General features: G+C 47.5%; 1 protein-coding gene across 4 annotated transcripts in view; it reads left to right on the forward strand.

Annotated features, from left to right (window-relative positions):
* The window catches only part of Fam222b (family with sequence similarity 222, member B), a 66595-nt gene extending 47520 nt beyond the window's left edge, over positions 1-19075 (forward strand). For 2 of the 4 annotated variants that reach the window (XM_087573689.1, XM_087573690.1), the window contains exons 2-3: positions 4207-4325; positions 15348-18864. In XM_087573689.1, the coding sequence (XP_087429815.1) occupies positions 15538-16842 (1305 nt within the window). In that variant the 5' untranslated portion in view covers positions 4207-4325; positions 15348-15537 and the 3' untranslated portion in view covers positions 16843-18864. 4 annotated transcript variants of the gene reach the window in all.
* The last annotated feature ends 559 nt before the right edge of the window (positions 19076-19634 follow it).

Raw genomic sequence — 19634 nt, forward strand, 5'->3', positions numbered from 1 at the left:
GTGAGCCCATTGCCCTGCCAGTGTCACCCCCTCAAAAGTCCTAAGGCCCGAGGTTAAAGTGTTACTATTGGGGTTGGGGATTTAGCTCAGTGGTAGAGCGCTTGCCTAGCAAGCACAAGGCCCTGGGTTTGGTCCCCAGCTCCGAAAAAAAGAAAAGAAAAGAAAAAAAAGTGTTACTATTGTTTAGAAATATGAGCCAGTAATATTTATTAGACATCTTTTGTGTGACTACTCCTGTCCCTGACTCCAAGATTAAGATAAATCTTCTTAGGAAGTCCACCCCAGATCAGAAGATTAAAATGTTGGGCTAGAGAAGTGGCTCCATGCTTATGAGTGTGCATTGCTCTTGTAGAAGACTGGAATTCAGTTCCTAGCATCTACATGGGAGCTCACAACAGCCAGTAAGTCCAGTTCCAGAGGACCTCTGGAATATAACATAATACCCTCGTCCAGTCTCCTCACGCTCCTCCATGCATGTGGTGCACATAAACTCAGACACAGGCACACACAAATAAATTCAAAACAAACTAAAACAAAAATGATTATGATATCCAGAGAGAAAGAAGGAACTTTTGCAGTACTCAAATGATAAATAATTCAGTTAATAGTACTGGATAAAGATAGGTATAAACCAGTGATCAGGTACAAGACGGTACTCTTGCCAGAGATCCCAGCGATACTATTCAGTGTTGAACAAAGGGTGACAGTGAAAGATAGTATAATGTGAGGACCTGTTGTGACAGGTTCTGAGTCCCTGAAGAGTGGATTACCAAGGGAGAGTGGTCAAGCCTGTCATCCCAGCAGGAAGCTTAGGACAGGAGACTCTTGAAAATTCCAGATTGGCTTAGACCAAGCCATCCCTCCAGCCCCCACTTCACACACATGCATGTACATACACACACACACACACACACACTCAGTGAACTTCCAAATCTCTCAAACTTCATGTGTTTAACACCAGCATGAACATAGTTTATAGTAATCTACAATCTCAACAAAGTCAGTCCAATATGAACATTGCTAAAATAAAATACAGCTCTTATTTCAAAGGGCATAAGATAATTTGTTCTGAGTTTAGCATGGGTGAACATGAACAGGATTCCGATTGTCCTGAGTGGTAGACTCAGGACATTTCCATAGTAGAAATGGTCACATAAACTTTATGGTCACATAGCAAAAGACAGCCATAGACAAATGCTTTTATGAAAAGCATCGTGGGGAAATCTCGTAGACAAGTTAACAAAGCTTTGCGATAAAATGTTTATGAGAGGGACTAAAGAGAGTCCAGCACATTGTCAGACAGGATTTGCAGCATTCCAACTCTCCACAGCGAGGAAGTCAGCCCGTCCATCTGCAGACTCTTCAGTGTAGATGATAACTCTTTTTTCAGACAACACTGTAATCCCAGCCCTTGGAGGCTGAGGCAGGAGGACCAGGAATTCAAAGGCAACTTTGGCTACATTAAAAGCCTCAACAATAATAAAGGCTCAGGAAGGGGTTGGGGAGGGGGGTGGATGGGATAACCTACAAATAAAAACCTTAGGTAAGGAGAGCTGGTGCCTCCATGCTCCTGGTTCATGCCTCTTATATTCAGTCCCGTGTACTTTAATCCCCAGGAGACTCTTTACCTAGTGATTAATTCTACTAAACTCCCACCCGCCATCATCAGCAACAAAACACAGAAACACCGAAAACAGTGCACTGGGTACCAGCAGTACCAGAGATGGCAGCAATTATAACATCACCACACTACTCAGACTCAGTCATCCTCATGACCCGTTACAAGAAGCAGTTTAGTCCACAGGTAATTGTCACCCCAAGTATAACTGAGAACTCCCCACAAATTGCACTTACTATGTGCCAAGCCTAAGTAATAGTCTGCCCTGCCGTTGCTCAAGGGCCCCTTACTTATCTACCCTGAACTCAAAGGAAGCCTGAAAGTCGCCTTATGACTTGAGGCTGTGTAGAAATGGATGCTGTGGGTGGAAGTGCCTCGTCATGGAGAGTCGTCATGGAGAGTCGTCATGGAGAGTCGTGTTGCAGATCCAGGGCCACAGTGACGCTGGGCTATCTTTAGTCCCTCTGATAACCACTTTGGGCCAACATCTTTTGTGACCAACAGATAAAAGGTTTGGAAGGTATTCTCAGCAAACCCCTAATTTCTACAAACCCAAAAGCTATGGATGTCATTAGGTAGCATCTGAGATCTACGGCCGAGATTGTCCCAAGTTGCTATTAACTTGCTTAGCTGTTTTCCCCACCAACGTTTTTGGTAAAGCATCCTGAGAGGGACTAGGGAAGCATTTTTGTTAGAAGTGGAGGTTCAGAATAGATTGTGGAAACTTGAGAACTGATGAGAAATGCTAAGAGCTGGACTTTATGGGGTTTGGGGAGCGCTAAAGACTTGTCTAAAATTAAATACTTTGTCGGTACTTCCTTTCCATCAAAAATGTGAGATGAGGTGTGTGGTGAGCATGCCTTTAATCTCACTACTAAGGTGGCTGAGGCAGGTGGATCTCTGAGTTTGAGGCTAGCCAGGGAATCATAGCACTCAGGAGCTGAAGGCAAGAGAATGAATTACCACAAGTTCGAGGCCAGCCTGGTCTTTATAGAGCATTCTAGACCAGTCAGGGCTACATTACAAGACTCCATCTCAAGGAACCAGAGGAGGAGGGGAGGGGGGAAGAGCAGGGAGAGAGAGAACAGGGTGGCAGGTTTCCCTTATCCTCTCCTGGGGCTCATCCTGACCCGGTCACCCATGGTTCTGTTCCTTTCCTTTTTCTTGGAATTAGTGTCATAAGAGCCAGCATTCATAAGGGAAGGGTATAAACAATATCTCAGTCCTTTGACTCCAGCAAGAGACTTATTTCTCGAGGCATGACAACCGGCACACTGTCTTTGTTCTTTTGAAGCTCCACCAGAGGAAGAGTCATGAAGGTCGAGCCTGTACCAGAACTCTGGGGCCGCTCTTAATTCATTGAACCATCGGATCTCAGTTCTTTCTGTAGCTGCTGTCTTAGACACTGTTTAAGCCCCCACTTTCTGGTGGGCCTGAGCTGTTAGATACTCGTCAGCACCAGGTCATTCCTCCTCCTGAGGACTCTCCCTGGGTACTGAGGTTTGCAGTCTCCATTGTGTTTAAGCTGGTCCTGTTCTTTCTTGTGAGCTGAAGCTGTAATGTGCTATCTTGACTAAGAGGTTCTGCAGTATTGGGAAGGAAATGCATGTATTTTTCTCATAATCTGCTTATTTGAGAAAACTTCATTCCTGGTGCACAAGGAAGACTTGGCAGGACTATCGGGCTGTTGTCTACATCTTGTTGATAACCATCACAGAATAAATCCACACTGTCTGGATATTATGCAGGTCATCTGGCCAAAGAGAGCTGGTGGCAGCCTGTTGCTTCTTGCTTCACTCCAACAGCAGTATCCCCTTGCTAGGGTACAGGAAGTGTAACAGTATAACAGATAGCAGGAAAGAAGGCTTCCTCAGAATTCACAAGAGGAATTCGCTGCTAAGCATGATGGTACAAGCCTTTACTCCCAGCACTCAGAGGCCAGCAGAGCTCTGAGTTGGAGGCCAGCCTAGTCAGCAGGGTGAGTTTCCAGAACAGCCAGGTCTGCACAGAGAAGCCCTGTCTTGACGACCCTTGGAGTGGACTTTCTTTGACAGTCGTTAATTGTGTGTCCTAGACTGCTCTGTACACATGACATGTCTGTAATCCCTGCAGTCAGGACTCTGAGGCAGAAGGATCACCAGTTTGGAACTCAGTTTGGGCTTCATTGCACAAAACAAAAATCAAACCCAAAACATGAGTTCAGAGTTTGGTCATAGGTGTTTGCAAGGCCTGTGCTGTAGTTCTGTAAGGCCTGACTGTCCTGATCTCCAGTAAGGACTGCAGACTGAGCTAAGCCCTCGAGTCCCCTGTGTGCAGAAGCTTTATAAGTATGGCTATGTTTTCTAATTATTTATGTGAACAGATATTTGCCAATTTTTATTTCTCCCACCCACACATGTACTGGCTGCAATATCATTTCTGTGATATTAGTAGTTGAGAGTGAATTGCTGCTCAGACAGAAATTCTTAATTAACTTGCTCACCTGCCCATACTTGGTCCTCTGCTGCTCGTATTGAAAGCCCCTGTCCCTTCCTTGAAGGAGCTGCCCTGTATTCTCTGACCTTGTTCTGTTCCGTTGTTCATTACAGTGTGAGCCACTGCCTCAGGTGCTGATGCTGCTCTGCCATGCTAGCCTGTCTACCAGGGCCAGGTGACCTGTCCTTTCAGCTTCTTTCTCACACGCAGATGAACGCTGGACTTCAGAAATGTAAGTAATCGGGATTGCGGGGACGGGCGTGTGATCCTGTGCTTCCGTCCTGTATGAGGGCTACCCACACCCATCATGTCTGTGGCGCATGTACCATGAATCTTGGTATCTCCAGGGATTCATGAGCTGAGGTGCAGGACAGCAGCTACAAAGGCCTTAGCTGTCTGTCAGCAGCGTGCAATACTTTGGTGGTCAGAGAACTCCTCTTGAATGCTGCAGTTCCCCAGTGTGTGTAAACTAAGCCGTTGCCGGCAGCTTTCCGCTGCACAGCAGAGCTACAAGAGCTTTAGTGGATGTAGGTCCTAGGCCCTTCAAAGGAGGGCTTCTCTCTGAACCCTGTGAGGAGCTGAATGAAACTCACTGACCAGCTCGCGTTGTGTCCCCCAAATAGCTATTTACACTGGTGGTGATTTTTCCATCTCTGAATACACTCTGCCCTGGAAACAGACAGTCCTGGGCGTTGCTGTCTGCCTTTCGCTCACAGAAATGAGGAAGCTTTTGCCCTCAGGGCCAGGAACCTGCTTGCTCAGGTTCCCCGGGAGTATTTGTCCACCAGTGTACTTCCCACCTGATTGAGCCTCCAAGAACTGTCAGATTTCTGAACTGATTTTTGCATTCAATTAGAGCATTATAGTTCTTGTTTTTCTCAGACTCCTATTTCTGTCCCTGCAGTACATGAAATGCAAGGAAAATAACTCTTAACTCTAGCTCACTATTACAAGTATAGTGTCTAAATGTAACAACAGCCCTGAGTTTGTAATAAACCTTTTAGAGCAAAAAGAGGCGGTAGGTGGGGGGTGGGGCTTCCCTCCAACAGTTCTGCACTTTACCCGAGTCCTTCGTGGCAGCCATTAGTAAACTTTGTCTGTAAATACCAGAAAGCCATTATTTTTAGCTCTCCGGGCAACAGTCTGTTGCATCTGCTCAGCTGCCTCTGATCAAAGGCAGCCATGGACAACATGGGAATGGCCAGGGTAGTTTCATTTCAGTAGAGTTTTCTACAAAAGCACAGTACAGCTACACTTACTTAGCAGGCGGTTCATGAATAGTCTGCTGTGAGACTATCAGTAGTCGAAAATAGTCTAGTCTTAGTGGGTGTACTGGTATAGGCCTGTAAAACCAGCTACTTGGAAGGCTGAGGCAGGAAGATTTCAAGTTCAAGGCCATCCTAGGCAGCTTAGCTCTTGAACCCTGTATAGAAATAAAAATAAAAATAAAAGCTGGGTTGTGGTGATGCACCTCTTTGTTCCAGTACTCTGGACATAGAAGTAGGTGGATCTCTTGAGTTCCAGGACAGCCAAGACTACACAGGGAAACCCTGTCTTGAGAAGACAAAAATAAAAACAAATAAATAAAAATAGAGCTGGGCGTGGTGGCACACAACTTTGATCTCAGATTTTTGGGAGGTAGAAGTAAGCAAATATCTGAGTTTGAGGCCATCCTGGTCTACATAGCAAGTTCCTGGCTGATGACACAGAACGAGACCCTGTGTATCCCATCTGTCTATGTCTCTGTTTGTCTGTCTGTGCTCCCCCCCGCCCCCCCCCTCCCCACACACACACACAAGCTGGGTGCTAGTGGCATATGCCTTTAAACTCAGGAAGCAGAGGCAGGCCGATCTCTGAGTTTGAGGATAGTCTGGCCTGCAAGCAAGTCCAGGACAGCCAGGGCTGTCTTGAAAAACAATAACAGGAAGGTAAAAATAAAACTGGAGCTGAGAGTATAGCTCAGTTTGATTAAGTATGTACTTAGCTTGCACAAAGCCCTGGGTTTGATTCCAGCACTGAAAACAAGACATATTGGCACAGACTTGTAATCTCAGCACTTGGGAGATAAAAGCAAGAAGACTAGAAGGTCAGTGTCAGTCAGCCTGGGATATGATACCCTGTATCAAACAGTGGGGCTAGCCCAGCAAAGTGGTACACAGCTTTTATTCCTAGCACTTGGAAGGCAGAGGCAGGTGGATCTCTGAGTTCAAGGCCAGCCTGGTCTACAGACCCAAACAATAAACAGTGGGGCTGAAGAGATGAGTCAGCGGTTAAGAGCACTGGATGTTCTTGCCAAGGTCCTGAGTTCAAATCCCAGGAACCACATGGTGGCTCACAACCATCTGTAATGGGATCTGATGCCCTCTTCTGGTGTGTCTGAAGACATCGAGAGAGTACTCACATACATACAATAAATAAATAAAATCTTTTTAATAAAAAAAAAAAAAAAAAAAAGAACAGTGACTGTTCTCTCCGAGGACCCAGGTTTGATTCTTAGCACTGACATGGCAGCTCGCAACTGGAACTTGGTTTCTCAGGAGTAGATGTGCCCTCCTCTGGCACTAGGCACAAAACAGTGCACAGGCATGCATGCAAGGCAACATAAAAGTATTGTTTAAAAACTCAACAACAAACACCCGTTTAGCTTCACTTTTTATTTTCAAGAATTATTTATTTTATATATGTGAATACATTGTAGTAGCTATCTTCAGACACACCAGAAGAGGGCATCAGCTCCCATTACAGATGGTTGTGAGCCACCATGTGGTTGCTGGGAATTGAACTCAGGACCTCTGGAAGAGCAGTCAGTGCTCTTAACCTCTGAGCCATCTCTCCAGCCCATTACTTCACTTTCTTATAGGAGCAGAAAACTCACCTTCACTGGTTATGAATTTGTCTCCTGAAGGTGACAAACTCCTTTGCATGGTTGTCTGACTCCGTAAGCAGGCCCTGCTGCTCCTGCTTTCTCAAAGCTGCTTTTCTCTGTCCCATTCTCTCTATCTCTGGGATGGAAGTCCAGCCTGAGGCTTCATGAGTGCTCAAGGAGTGCTCAGGCACACAGCTGCAGCCCAGCCCTGTTTGCTGGAGCAGTGAGTGGGCAGTGAAGCTGTAAGTTCTGTAAGCATCCAAGCGTGGCTGTGCCCGAGTCCTGGCTTGTAAGAACACAGCTGAGAGGATACACTTGGAGGCATACTATCAGGTGACACCCAGGGAAGAACTGCCCAGCATGGAGGTTTACACCTGCAACCCCAGTGCTTGACAGTCCGGGCAGGAGAATGTCTAGTTTAAGACCATCCTGGGCCACAATCCAAGACTCTCAAAACCTAAACAAACCTTAGACATCTTAGCTTGGATTGGATCTGTAGCTGCTAGGGGACATGCTCGGTTAGGTGGATGTCCTCTTAGAATGTGTCATGGTATCCCTTGCTTTGAGAATCTTCAGGTATTTAAGAACTCTGCTTATAAATTTGATTTTTCTCCTGGCCTATCTTTTACCAGAGAATGTGCTTTTGAAAATTTTTCTTTCTTTTTTTTTTTTTTTGCGCTAAGGACCGAACCCAGGGCCTTGCACTTGCTAGACAAGTGCTTTACCACTGAGCTAAATCCCCAACCCCAAAATTTTTCTTTCTTAACCCCAAACCCATCCTCGCTTTCCTAGCTCAGCATCATGGGTAAAGCAGTGGCTCATCAAAATAGGCACTGAGTGATGACAGACGTAGTCACAGGATCTTTTTGTTGTGTTGGTTTGTTTTGTGGATTTGGGGGGAAGGGGTCGGATTGTATGAAACTGAGTCCCAGACTATCCTTGAACTCAAGATTCAGCTGCCTCTCAAAGTGTTGGGATTACAAGTGTACAGTACCTTGCCTGGCTGGCATACTCTTTTTTTTTTTCTTAATTTGTTGTGCGTGGGTATTTTGCCTGCATGTCTGTGTAGCGCTTGTGTGCCTGATGCCCACAGAGGCCAGAAGGGGGCATTGGCCCTCTGGAACTGGAGTGACATGGTTGTAAGCTAGCATGTAGGTGCTGGGAATTGAACCTGGGTCTTCTGGAAGAGCAGCTGATGATCTTATCCCCTGAGCCATCTTTCCTAACATAGCTTTTGGTTGACAGTTTTTACCTCCTGCATTCAGATCCTTGGGAGAGCCTGGGACAAATACTGAAATTACTTTTTATTTGTTTAGATAGTGCCATGCCCCCTAGTGGAACAGCGTGGCAATTGTAACTTGCCCCAGAGACTGGAGAGATTCAGTCACCGCTCAGTCGCTAATGCTCACTGAGCGTTAGGCACTCCATTACATTAGATGTACTGTTTGTTTGGTTTGCTTTGTTGAATTTGAGCATAATTATATTGCCCGAGATGGTCTCAAGTGTTCCTTCTTCCCTAGCCTCCCAAGTAAGGTGACTACAGGCTCGTGCCTCTGCAGCCTGTGGGTATGTGCACAGGCACATGCATGCTGCTATAGAATCTGGGAAGTTCAAGGATAATTTTCAGGAGTCGAGCTCCCAGAATCTAAATTAGGTTTTCAGGCTTGCACACAGTCAGAGCTTTGCCTGTACTGTCTCTATATTCAGTGAGAGAGATTCTTGCCTCCTTCTTTTCTTTTCTTTTCTTTTATTTGTGCGTGCGTGCGTGCGTGTGTGTGTGTGTGTGTGTGTGTGCGCGTGTGTCTGTGCACGTGTCTGTGTGCGTGTGTCTGTGTGTATGTGTGCGTGTGTCTGTGTGTGTGCTTTTTTTTGCTTTAATTTTCAAAGACATGTCATCACTCTGAGCTGCTAGAGCGCAGAGTACAGTGAGTCACTGTATCTCACTCCTTGCTTTCTTCCACACACAAGGCTTGTATATGTCACATGACTATCCATTGCTGGGCCAGAACTCACTCTGGTCAGACTACCAAATCTCCTACCCGTAGATTCCAAGTTTCCATCACTTCTCAAAAGAGACCTCTGGAGGAAGCTGGATTCCAGAGCCCCACCCCACCCCTAGCTCCCTGACTAGACAACAGTGCTTTCTGTCACCCCTAGCGCTCCAGTGTAAGGTCAGGGGTCCTACCTGCATTTGCTGCTTCCTTGATCAGTTTCTTTGTTCTGACTGGGCAGACGCTGCTAAACCTGCTTTTCCTGAAATAACTAAACAGTTGTGACTCATGTTCATACCACAGTTTTCCTGTTTGAGCCTCTTAATATTAGTAATTTTGTAACATTAAAGCAGGTTTCATTTCTGTTGACAAGTGAGGAACCCATTGAGTCTCCACTTGTTAAATGATGGAGTCAAAGTTAACTTTGACTTTAGATACAAACTTTTATTCTAGCTGCAGATTCTCAGTTCTCTACACTGCCCTGTGTTCATATTAAACCCATACTAGCTATTTAAATATGCTTTTTCTTTTTCAGACAAAACTGAAAGATCTATTGTCTGTGTCTAGAGGAATTTGTTAGGAAAGCAAGGTGCCAATGAGCCCGTGGGGCAGAGTTGCCGTAAGAGACCATAACAAATAGCCCAGCGTGATGGCACACACCTAAACCCTAATGCTCTTCTAAAACAGGAAAATTGTGGATAAGCCTGTGCAGAGCTCCGTAGAGACCCTGTCTCCAAAATCCAGACGGGAAACTGGAATCTATGGCAAGAGTCAGACGTTCAAGACGAGCCTGGTCTGCGTTGTGGGTCCCTGTTTCAAAATATCAAAGTCTGATTATGGGGGCATAGGCAGTACAGGCAGAAGCATCAGGATTTCAAAGTCAGCATGAGGTTCAGGAGACCCAGAAAAAGAGGGAAAAAAAGAAAAATAGGTGTTAGTTGGGGGCTTCCCCCTGCCCCAAATGCCAAGCTAAATCTAGTATGGGGAGTGAATGGTGGTGTATCCCGGAGTAAGAGGGCTCCTTCGTTCAGTGTGCCACTCTCGGGACTCCCCTCAGCAGATGCTCCCACTCCAGTCCCCCCATCTCACACACACACACACACACACACACACACACACACACACACACACACACACAGAGATTCTTCTTCTAACTCAGCTGCTCCTCTCTTCTCACTGTGAGCATCAGTAGACTTTCTTCAACCTGTCGTCTTGCCACAGGAGGAAAAAACCTGAGAATTGATACTCACTTTAAACTTAGAACTTTTATTCAACAAGCCACTTCCTGAACCAGGTTTCACTTAGGTTTCAAGTACAGATAGCCACTCAACATGGAGAGGGGTTTAGACAGAGAAGAATTCAGAAGCAGGTCTGATTTAGTTCCTGTGTGAACTAAATAAAACCCAGCACTTTCAGTTTCTGTTGCTCAGCTGAGTCCTACACTTCCTTACAGTTAGCCCTGCACTAAGCCCTCATCAGATGTGCAGTGTTTCTTCCAGGTCAGGCACCGTGCTAGTCTCAGCAACACTGCAACTGCTGTAGTAGCCTGATGGGTACCCAGGCTAAGACAGACTGTTTCTTTGTCTTGAGTTTTTAAGGTTGGATCTCACTCTAGCCCAGGCTAGCCTAGAACTCAAGGCCGTTTTTCTGTTTCTGCCTTCCAACTGGTATTATAGATATGAAATACTCACAACCCAGCCAGTTAGAACCTGGGACTCACTGCCTGCCTGCCTGCCTGCCTGCCTGCCTGTCTGTCTGTCTGTCAATCCTCCCCTTTCTTTCTTCCCTCCCTCCCTCCATCCCTCTCTCCCTTCCTCTTAGGGTTTTTCTTTTGTTTGTTTTCTTTTTTTTTTTCCTTTTTTTTTTTTTTCTTTTTCTTTTTTTTTCGGAGCCGGGGACCGAACCCAGGGCCTTGTGCTTGCTAGGCAAGCGCTCTACCACTGAGCTAAATCCCCAACCCCTGTTTTATTTTTTTAAGACAGAGTTTTTCTGTGTAGCACTGGCTGTCCTGGAACTAGCTCTGTAGACCAGGCTGGCCTTGAACTCAGGGAATCTCTTGCCTCTGCTTCCTGAGTGCCCCCCCCCCTTTTTTTTTTAAAGATTTCTTTATTTACTGTATATGAATACACTGTCACTGTCTTCAGACACACCAAAAGAGGGCTTTTTTTTTCTTTAATTAAGTTGCAAAGCAACAGAAAAAAATCTCAGGACTAGTTAGTTAGCATGAGGTAAAGTTAGAGGTTGATAAGGTAGGTTTTAAGAGCTGAGAGGGGGGTTGGGGATTTAGCTCAGTGGTAGAGCGCTTGCCTAGGAAGCGCAAGGCCCTGGGTTCGGTCCCCAGCTCCGAAAAAAAGAACCCCCCCCAAAAAAAAAAAGAGCTGAGAGGATGGCTCATTTGCACCAGGAGGCCTAGATCTGGCTCCCCAGGACCCAGGGAAACCTGGGCTCAGCCAGGCAGAGACGAGGATCTAGGAGGCTTACTGGCTAGCTAGTCTTTTGGAGTCAGTGTCAGTGAGCTCCAGACCCTGTTGGATCTGTGGGGGAAAGGATGAATTTGATCAAAGTAATTATACAAAATTCTCAACGTTATTTTCAGTGATTTTTTTTCTTTTACAACGAGGGAAAATAAAGTAGAGGAGTGATTATTGAAGGTGGCTGGTGTCATTTGGCCTCCAGGGAAGCATATATGAAACACACATGCACACATGCACACACGCACACATGCACTCCCACAAATACACATGAACATACACGCATGCACACACTCAAACACACATGCACACAGGTTCCAGCTGATTCATTCATTTAGAGTGTCATAGCTGAGTGGCACATGCCTTTATTCCAAGCAGTGGATCTCTGCATTTGAGGCCAACCTGGTCTACAGGTTGAGTTTAGACTACACATAGCTTTTTGTAGTTGAGGGTGACTTTGAATTTCTGATTCTTTTTGCTCCTGTCTTCCATGCTCTGGGATCCCAGTCAATGCATTTTGGAGGATCCAAACCAGAACTTTATTAACCAAGCATAGCCCTAGACCCATGAAGACTTTATATTAGATGTAAGTGTGAATGTTAAGAGGAGAGAGACATACATGAAACAGAAACACAGAGTGTGGGTTTGTCCAGAGTTGGATCCAGTGGGGAATTGAACACAGTGGCTTCCACCTAGAATTCTAACAGGAGGAGCTCTACAATTTCAAGGACAGCCCTGCCACCCGATGAGGTCTTGCCTCCAAAAAATAAGGGGGTAGGGCACTGGTAACATGGCTGTGTAGGTAAAGTGCTTGCCACACAAGCTTAGCTACCTGGGCTCAACCCCCAGAACCCACATAGAGATGGAAGGAGAGAACTAGTTTCACAGAATTGAGCTCTGACAGCCATACCACTCACATACAGTCAGACACACCAGATAAACAGTAATAGGCAATTAAAGGGAAATGGAGGAACTCTGTGTTAGCTGTTGGGATTTTTGTTTGTTTTTTTTCAGACAGGGTCTTGATTTAGTCCTGGAACTCTCTGTGCAGACCATGCTGGCGTAGAACTCGGTCTGCCTGCCTCCTCTGTAAGGTTTGATGAGGTAGAATAGAGTGATAGAAAATGTGACTAAAAACGGGGAGGGAAAGAGCCTGTTTACCCAGAAGAGCTTGTTCTGTCTTTCCTGAGTCCACTCAGACTGCCTAGTGAGGCACCGTACATTTTCCTAAAGACGGGTTTTTATTCTCTCAGATGCAAAAAGTACTCAAAAACTACCTTACATCTTTATTTACACAAAGACATTCTTATTTTTTTTTTTTTTTTTTGGTTCTTTTTTTCGGAGCTGGGGACCGAACCCAGGGCCTTGCGCTTCCTAGGCAAGCGCTCTACCACTGAGCTAAATCCCCAACCCCACACAAAGACATTCTTACAAAACAAAAGAAAAACCAGCTTACATAAATTCGTGGAGCTAGAGAGATGGCTCAGCAGTTAAGAGCACTGACTGTTCTTCCAGAAGTCCTGGGTTCAAATCCCCGCACAAAGGTGGTGGCCCACAGTAGTCCATATTCCAGCTCAGGGAATTCAGTGCCCTCTTCTGGCCTCCAGAGGCACTTACAGACAGGGTGGCAAAACACTCATACATTAAACACATTTTTACCTTTTTTTTTTTTTTACTAATCCCTGTGTAGTCCTGGCTGACAACTTTCTTTGTAGACCAGGCTGGCCTCAAACTCAAAGTAATCCACCTGCCTCTGCTCCCTGAGTGATGGGATTAAAAGCATGCACCACTACTGGTCAAAATGATATTTTAAAAAATTTCTTTTACATTTATAAATAAAAACAAAACTCTTCAACCTTTGAACCTTGTAGTGAATTACACATTGTAAATAATGTGGCTTAGGATGGTGTGTCTGTGCCCATTCTAAGTGTGCCTGGGGAGAGCTTGCCTCTGAAAAGCCCATTCTTAGGCTCAGCTGCTTCCTATCTTTCCTGGATGCCTTTCCCCCTCTGCAACCCTTATTCTTAAAATCTATTGTGGTTTTTTTAAATTAACCTGATAACTTGCGTCACACTCACATGTCCTGAAATTCTCTTCTGTGGTGAAATCAGGAGTCCCAGGTTTGCCTGAGTAGAGATCTGTAAAAAAGAGAGGGAATTCTCCAGGCCTCTGTCAGTGATGTCACAGAGCCCTGCCTCTTTCCCTGCTGCTGCTCACATTAGCAACAGTAGCAAAATATATGATTGGGTGGGTTTTCAAGTTGTGCTGTTCAGAGGGTTTCTGGGAACTTTCTCTTCTAACGGAGTTGGTGGTTGATGTCAAGATAAATTAGACAGCGTTTTCGGCTGATAAGACGAAGACGCAGCCGGGTACATCCTCAGCTCGGTCTGCCTTTTGAGCATGCGACCACATACTTGTTTCTCCTAGACTTGAACTTTGTCTCTCCTGCTTCAGAGAACAGCAACTTCCCCCCAGTTCTTCTGACATGCTCCCCCTAAGTCTGCTTCTGCTCCAGTTGATGCCCAGTGACATGACTCTGAATGGAGTCTCCTTTGGGCCAAGGCCAAGCAGAGCTGCCAGCTGGGCCCTCAACAGACGAGCCCTTGGTCTTTCCTGGCTTCTTTCTGCCAAGGGAGGAAGCAGGGAGGGAGTCAGCCAGCTGAGCCCAGGCTCTGTGCCAAGCCGTTTTCCTCTGCTTTGGGCAGTGTGCACTTACCATTCAGCAAGTGTTCATTAAGTCCTTCTTGTGTGTGCTCAGGGTAGACCCCTTCTCTGAGAGAGGAAAACTGCGGAGATCCCTTGTAGGAGGGAGCCTGGCATCCTTAAAGAGCTCTTATTGTGGAAAATTTTTCTTTTGGATTGGAAACCCAGCATCCGCTGGAGTCCCCTGATGGGAGGCGCCCTGGAGATGAGAACAAGGAGACAACATTAATGCCACACATTGAGTGGGTATTCCTGTAGTCTCCAAAGGAAGGCACATCTTTCCTTCTCCTTTTGGGAAAGTGACAGTTGCCATGGACCAAATACAGATTGTGTTTGGCACCTAGGACTTAGAGATGGTCTGAATCTTCACAGTCCCTCCCTGTTGTCCTCTACACAGGCAAATAAATAAAGCCTTTTGATCTTCAACCAGTTAAGCCCTCAGTAAACTGTAAACAGAAGTGAACTTGTGAGTGGGACTTTGGCAGCTTCCTCCTCCTTTGCTGAGAAAGCATCTTGTTCTCTGTGCCAGATGGGCCTGTCCACCCCTTGCCATGGCACCCCAGCTGCCTTACTCGCCACTGCAGACTGAAGTGTGGGGATAAGAATGTCCCCCTTTACCAGTGTCATGAATGAATGACTGAGGAGGACACTGACAGGCAGCTCTGCTTAAGGCTTTTAACCCCGCACTGCTCCAGCGGGTAGGAACTTGGAGCCTCATGCTGAAGAACTCTTGGTGGTGTCCATGAGAACTGGCTGCACTCTAGATTTCCAAGCTTGAAAGACTTGGAAAGTTAGGTTTCCACCCTGATCCGTACAGACCTCTCAAACAGGCTCCCAGTAGGCCTGCCTCCTGCAGTAGTAATGAGGGTCACTGAGGTAGCCTGTCCCACAGTCCCAGGCCTGGCCTAGTGTGCGTACCCAGTGTCAGCTATGCTTGTGATTGTGGGGACGGTGGCTTTCTTTATCTAGAGTAAAAGCTATAGATGACACCCTCTTCCTCCCCATGGCTTCAGCAGGGGATTCTAGAAAGGCTGGTTGGCTTGGCACTGATGAGCTCCCCTCCTCTCTGCTCTCCTTCCCTCTCTCTCTCTTTCTCTCTTTCTCTCTCTAGGGGACACTACACAGAAAATGAGAACTGCTCACTATCCCACCCCAGCCGAATTGGACGCGTATGCTAAGAAGGTCGCAAACAACCCACTGACTATAAAAATCTTCCCCAACAGTGTGAAGGTTCCCCAGCGGAAACACGTTCGTCGTACTGTGAACGGCCTCGACACATCAGCCCAGCGCTACAGCCCCTACCCGACTCAGGCTGCCACCAAGGCAGGCCTGCTTGCCATTGTCAAAGTGCCAGCCAAAAGCATACTCAAGGACTTTGACGGCACCCGAGCTCGGGTACTCCCTGAGGCCATCATGAACCCCCCAGTGGCACCCTATGCTACTGTGGCACCCAGCACTTTAGCCCACCCACAGGCCCAGGCTCTGGCCCGCCAGCAGGCCCTGCAGCATGCACAGACCCTGGCCCATGCCCCTCCCCAGACACTGCAACACCCTCAGGGTATACCACCACCACAGGCACTGTCTCACCCTCAGAGCCTCCAGCAGCCTCAGGGCCTGGGCCACCCTCAGCCGATGGCCCAAACCCAGGGCTTAGTCCACCCTCAGGCCCTGACTCACCAGGGTCTCCAGCACCCCCCTAATCCTTTGCTGCATGGAGGCCGGAAGATGCCAGACTCAGATGCACCCCCGAATGTGACCGTGTCTACCTCAACTATCCCCCTTTCAATGGCGGCCACCCTGCAGCACAGCCAGCCCCCGGACCTGAGCAGCATCGTGCACCAGATCAACCAGTTTTGCCAGACGAGGGCAGGCATCAGCACTACCTCAGTGTGTGAGGGCCAGATCGCCAATCCCAGCCCTATTAGTCGCAGTCTGCTCATCAATGCAAGCACCCGGGTGTCGACCCACAGTGTCCCCACACCAATGCCTTCATGTGTGGTCAATCCCATGGAGCACACCCATGCGGCCACAGCCGCTCTGCCTGCTGCAGGTCCTGTCAACCTGCCCACAGGCATCTCTCGAGCCCCCACTGGCTACCCTAGCGACCTCAAGCCAGTTACCTGGAACCAGCACCAGCTGGCCCACCTACAACAGATGTGCAGCGAGGCCGGAGGGACACCAGCCCCTGGCCTGACAGGCAAACATACAGCAGGACGTGAGTTGGCAGGGCCTGGTTTTGTGGGCAAGGCCCCTGCCTACCCGCAGGAACTCTGCCTGGCACAGTCCTTCCATCTGAAGCCACCCCTGGAGAAGCCAACCCCATCCCCACCAGTCAACGGCCTACCAGCCCCACTGGCCTACCCCAATGGTCACTACTTCCAACCCCTGTGGAACAACATTCTACCAACTCCCAATAGCGACAGCTCGGGGTCTCAGGACCTCGCCATGCCGTTCCATGGTGGGCAGCCCACAGGTGCACCCCTCGACTGTGGGGCAGCTCCTGGGGCCCACTACCGAGCAGGGACTGGGGGTGGTCCAGTGGCAAGCCAGAACAGCCTGATGCAGACGGTGGATTACCTGAGTGGGGATTTCCAGCAGGCCTGCTTCCGAGAACAGAGCCTGGCCATGCTGAGCAAGGCCCACCGAGCTCCTGGTGCCCGAGCCCCGGAGCCCACAGATAGTCGAAGTCTTCATATTCAGCACCCAGGGTACAGATAGGGAGCCGTGACGCTCTCCTCAGGCAACATCACACATTGCCCTTCTAGGTTTAGTCTTACTTTTAAGTAACTGGATAGTTTCAAAGCTTCACTGCTCCAGTGTGATCATCCTGAGATGTCTAAGGAAGGGAACTTGGCCGGGTCAATTTGGGGGCAGAAGAAGGTCCTTTATCTTTCCCTCAAGCAACTCTTGGTTTTCTATTAGAACCTAACCCTGTCTTCTCAGCATCTGCCTGTCAGGCAGTCTCCACCCTGACCACTTCTGACCCTTGCCATCTTTTGCAGAACTTCTATGTCTTTTGGGACCGAGTTATGACTGAGGGGAGTGGCCTACGCCCTTAAGTTAGGCTTCTTGGTCTGGGACTAAGAAACCAGACTTTCTAAGTGCTCTGGAAGCTAATTCCTTATTCCCCCAAAGATGTCAAATCAAAATAAACACAATCCCCCATCTCCCAGCTGCTCCCACCCCTCAAGGCTTGGTGTTTCATCTCTGTTGCTCCCAAGCCACTGCACTCGTCCTTGCCAAAGCCTTGCGACTCAGAGAAAACCATTGCATTGGCATCTTGGTTCTCGACTGCTTCCAGAGAAATGCAGTGGCCATCTGGCACTCCCAGGGCCTCCCGTCACCGTTGCCTCTCTCCAAACTCAACTACTGTCCTCATCCCTGCCTCCCCTCCCTCTTAAGAAAAACAAAACAAAAACTACCTTACTTGAAGAATTAGTTATAGGTAAAGGATGATCACATTAGAGTTTGGAATTAAAAACACCAAAAAAGTTTGAAAAAAAGTTTAAAAATGCATTTGGTTCTCTACACTGGCTAAGAATTGTTGGTCCACACTGTAAGTTTTAATGCCATGTTTCTGTATGAATGAGTGGGTTTGAGGAGCATTGTGTATGAGTGCCCCACAGTACAGTCACCCTCAGAGTTTTGCAGCCCTTCAGTTTAATGAAGAACAAAAGGAAAACACAAAGCCTTAAGCCCTTTCAATTCCTCCTCCACCAAATGTGCGTGGTTCTGACCGCTGCAGAGGGGCTGCCATTGGGAATGGCCCCTCTTGCCCCTCACCCATTCAAGAGCACCTTCCACCTGTTCCAGGACCGATGTGTCTCATTCCCAAGTGACAGTTAGTGTCTAGAAATCCAACACTTCTCTGTAACGTTAGACCGTTTTGTTGTAAATTTTTGCACCTGTCTTCTGTTGCACAGTTGGGCTTTGAAAGTAATAGTAATAAGCCCTCGCCTTTCCTCTTTGGGGAATATGAGCTGATAACTGAAGGTTTGGGGTTTATTCTCACTGTTCCTTAGCCAGAAATTCTGTAGTGATCTGAAGCAATGTGACTGAAGACCAGTTTTTAAATTATGTGTTGGCACGTTGCCTTATATTTAAAAGAAGGAAAAAAAAGGAAAAATGCCTGAGTGTGTTATGCCAAATGATAGCAACATGAAGTCCTAATTTATTGTTTCCTTGCTGTCCGAACACTGGTATTACTGTCCGTCCCCAAGCCCCTCCACTTCCGGTGCAATGCCTCCTCCAAGGTGTTGGCCACCTCACCCAGGGCCCCTCCACTAGCCACTTATTTAAAGAGTTCCACTTTCTCCTTTGACCTCCAACCTGACCTTGTAACCCCAAATTCTCCCTGATAAGGGGCTGCCACTGTAGGAAACAGGACCAAACACCAACGTGGGGGCTTTCACACCTCACCCCATCTAGTCTGCATGGAAAGTGTACTGTGACTCCCTTGCCCTACAAATGACTGCCCCCAATTTTGGTGTAAGATGTTTTCTGTTCTGATTGCCCCCACCCCAGCCAATCCCCAACCAGCAATAAGGGTCCAAACCAGGGCCTCCACTCTACATTCCTTGCCTCCAAAATTCCATGCCACCCCAAAGGAAAGCCTGGACTCCCCAACTCTCCACATACTGCAGCACCTGGTCTCCATCTCTTCACCTCACCTGTGGTGGTTTATGGGCATGGTGGATTTTTTTTTAAGATTATTATAAAGCAGTAAAACAAAAAACCTCATCTTTTTTGACCTTGTCCTATTCGTTTAATGTGAATGAATGCTTGAGGTGTTTAGGGGATCTTTTTGGACAATTTGTGTAATGTTTCACTTAGTGAAAGGGAGAATCTTTGGTGGTGGCACTTTCCTGTTCACCCCTCAAACACTCCCCAATTTATTTCCCAGGCTGGGATTGGTTATAGGGTTATGTGCAGTTCAGTCAAGCCCTAGTTAGGGCCCAGCTGGAAATTGGCATTAAGTCCTCCAACAAATATAAGCTTCCTTCCCACCTGTAGCAGGGGAATGACTTCTGACAGAGGTAGTAACAGGTGCTGCCTCACCCCCTCAGGATAGTGTACACTGTTCCTAAGTGGAATGTTAGGATTCTTTGATGGGAATGGAGGGGGGGGTGGCGGAGGTGGAGGGGATCAGGGAAAGCCAGATGTTCAGCTAGTCAGGTGGGAGGATACTTGGGGTTCAAAGCCCCCTTCCTTCACTTGTCCATGCCCCTTTCAAAGTGCTCTGCTACCTCCCCTTATGTCTAAGCAAGCACTCTGCACATGTAGCCATCAGTGTCCTCGAGGTCAGGGAGATGAGCCCCGCTGTCTGCAGCACCACTGGACAGAGCCGAGTACTCCGTCCACTCCATGCTCTGTGTGCCCTGAACTCTACACTGCTGACTAGAGCTGGAATGAGGAACAAGCCCAGACCACTGGGCCAACAGAGCTTAATTGCAAGGTGTTACACTCAGCCAAGACAGGCCAGCTTCAATCCAAGCTGTCCAGTATCAGAA

The sequence above is a fragment of the Rattus norvegicus genome, chromosome 10 (assembly GCF_021556685.1).
Source record: "Rattus norvegicus strain SHRSP/BbbUtx chromosome 10, alternate assembly SHRSP_T2T, whole genome shotgun sequence".
In the NCBI taxonomy this organism is placed as follows: Eukaryota; Metazoa; Chordata; class Mammalia; order Rodentia; family Muridae; genus Rattus; species Rattus norvegicus.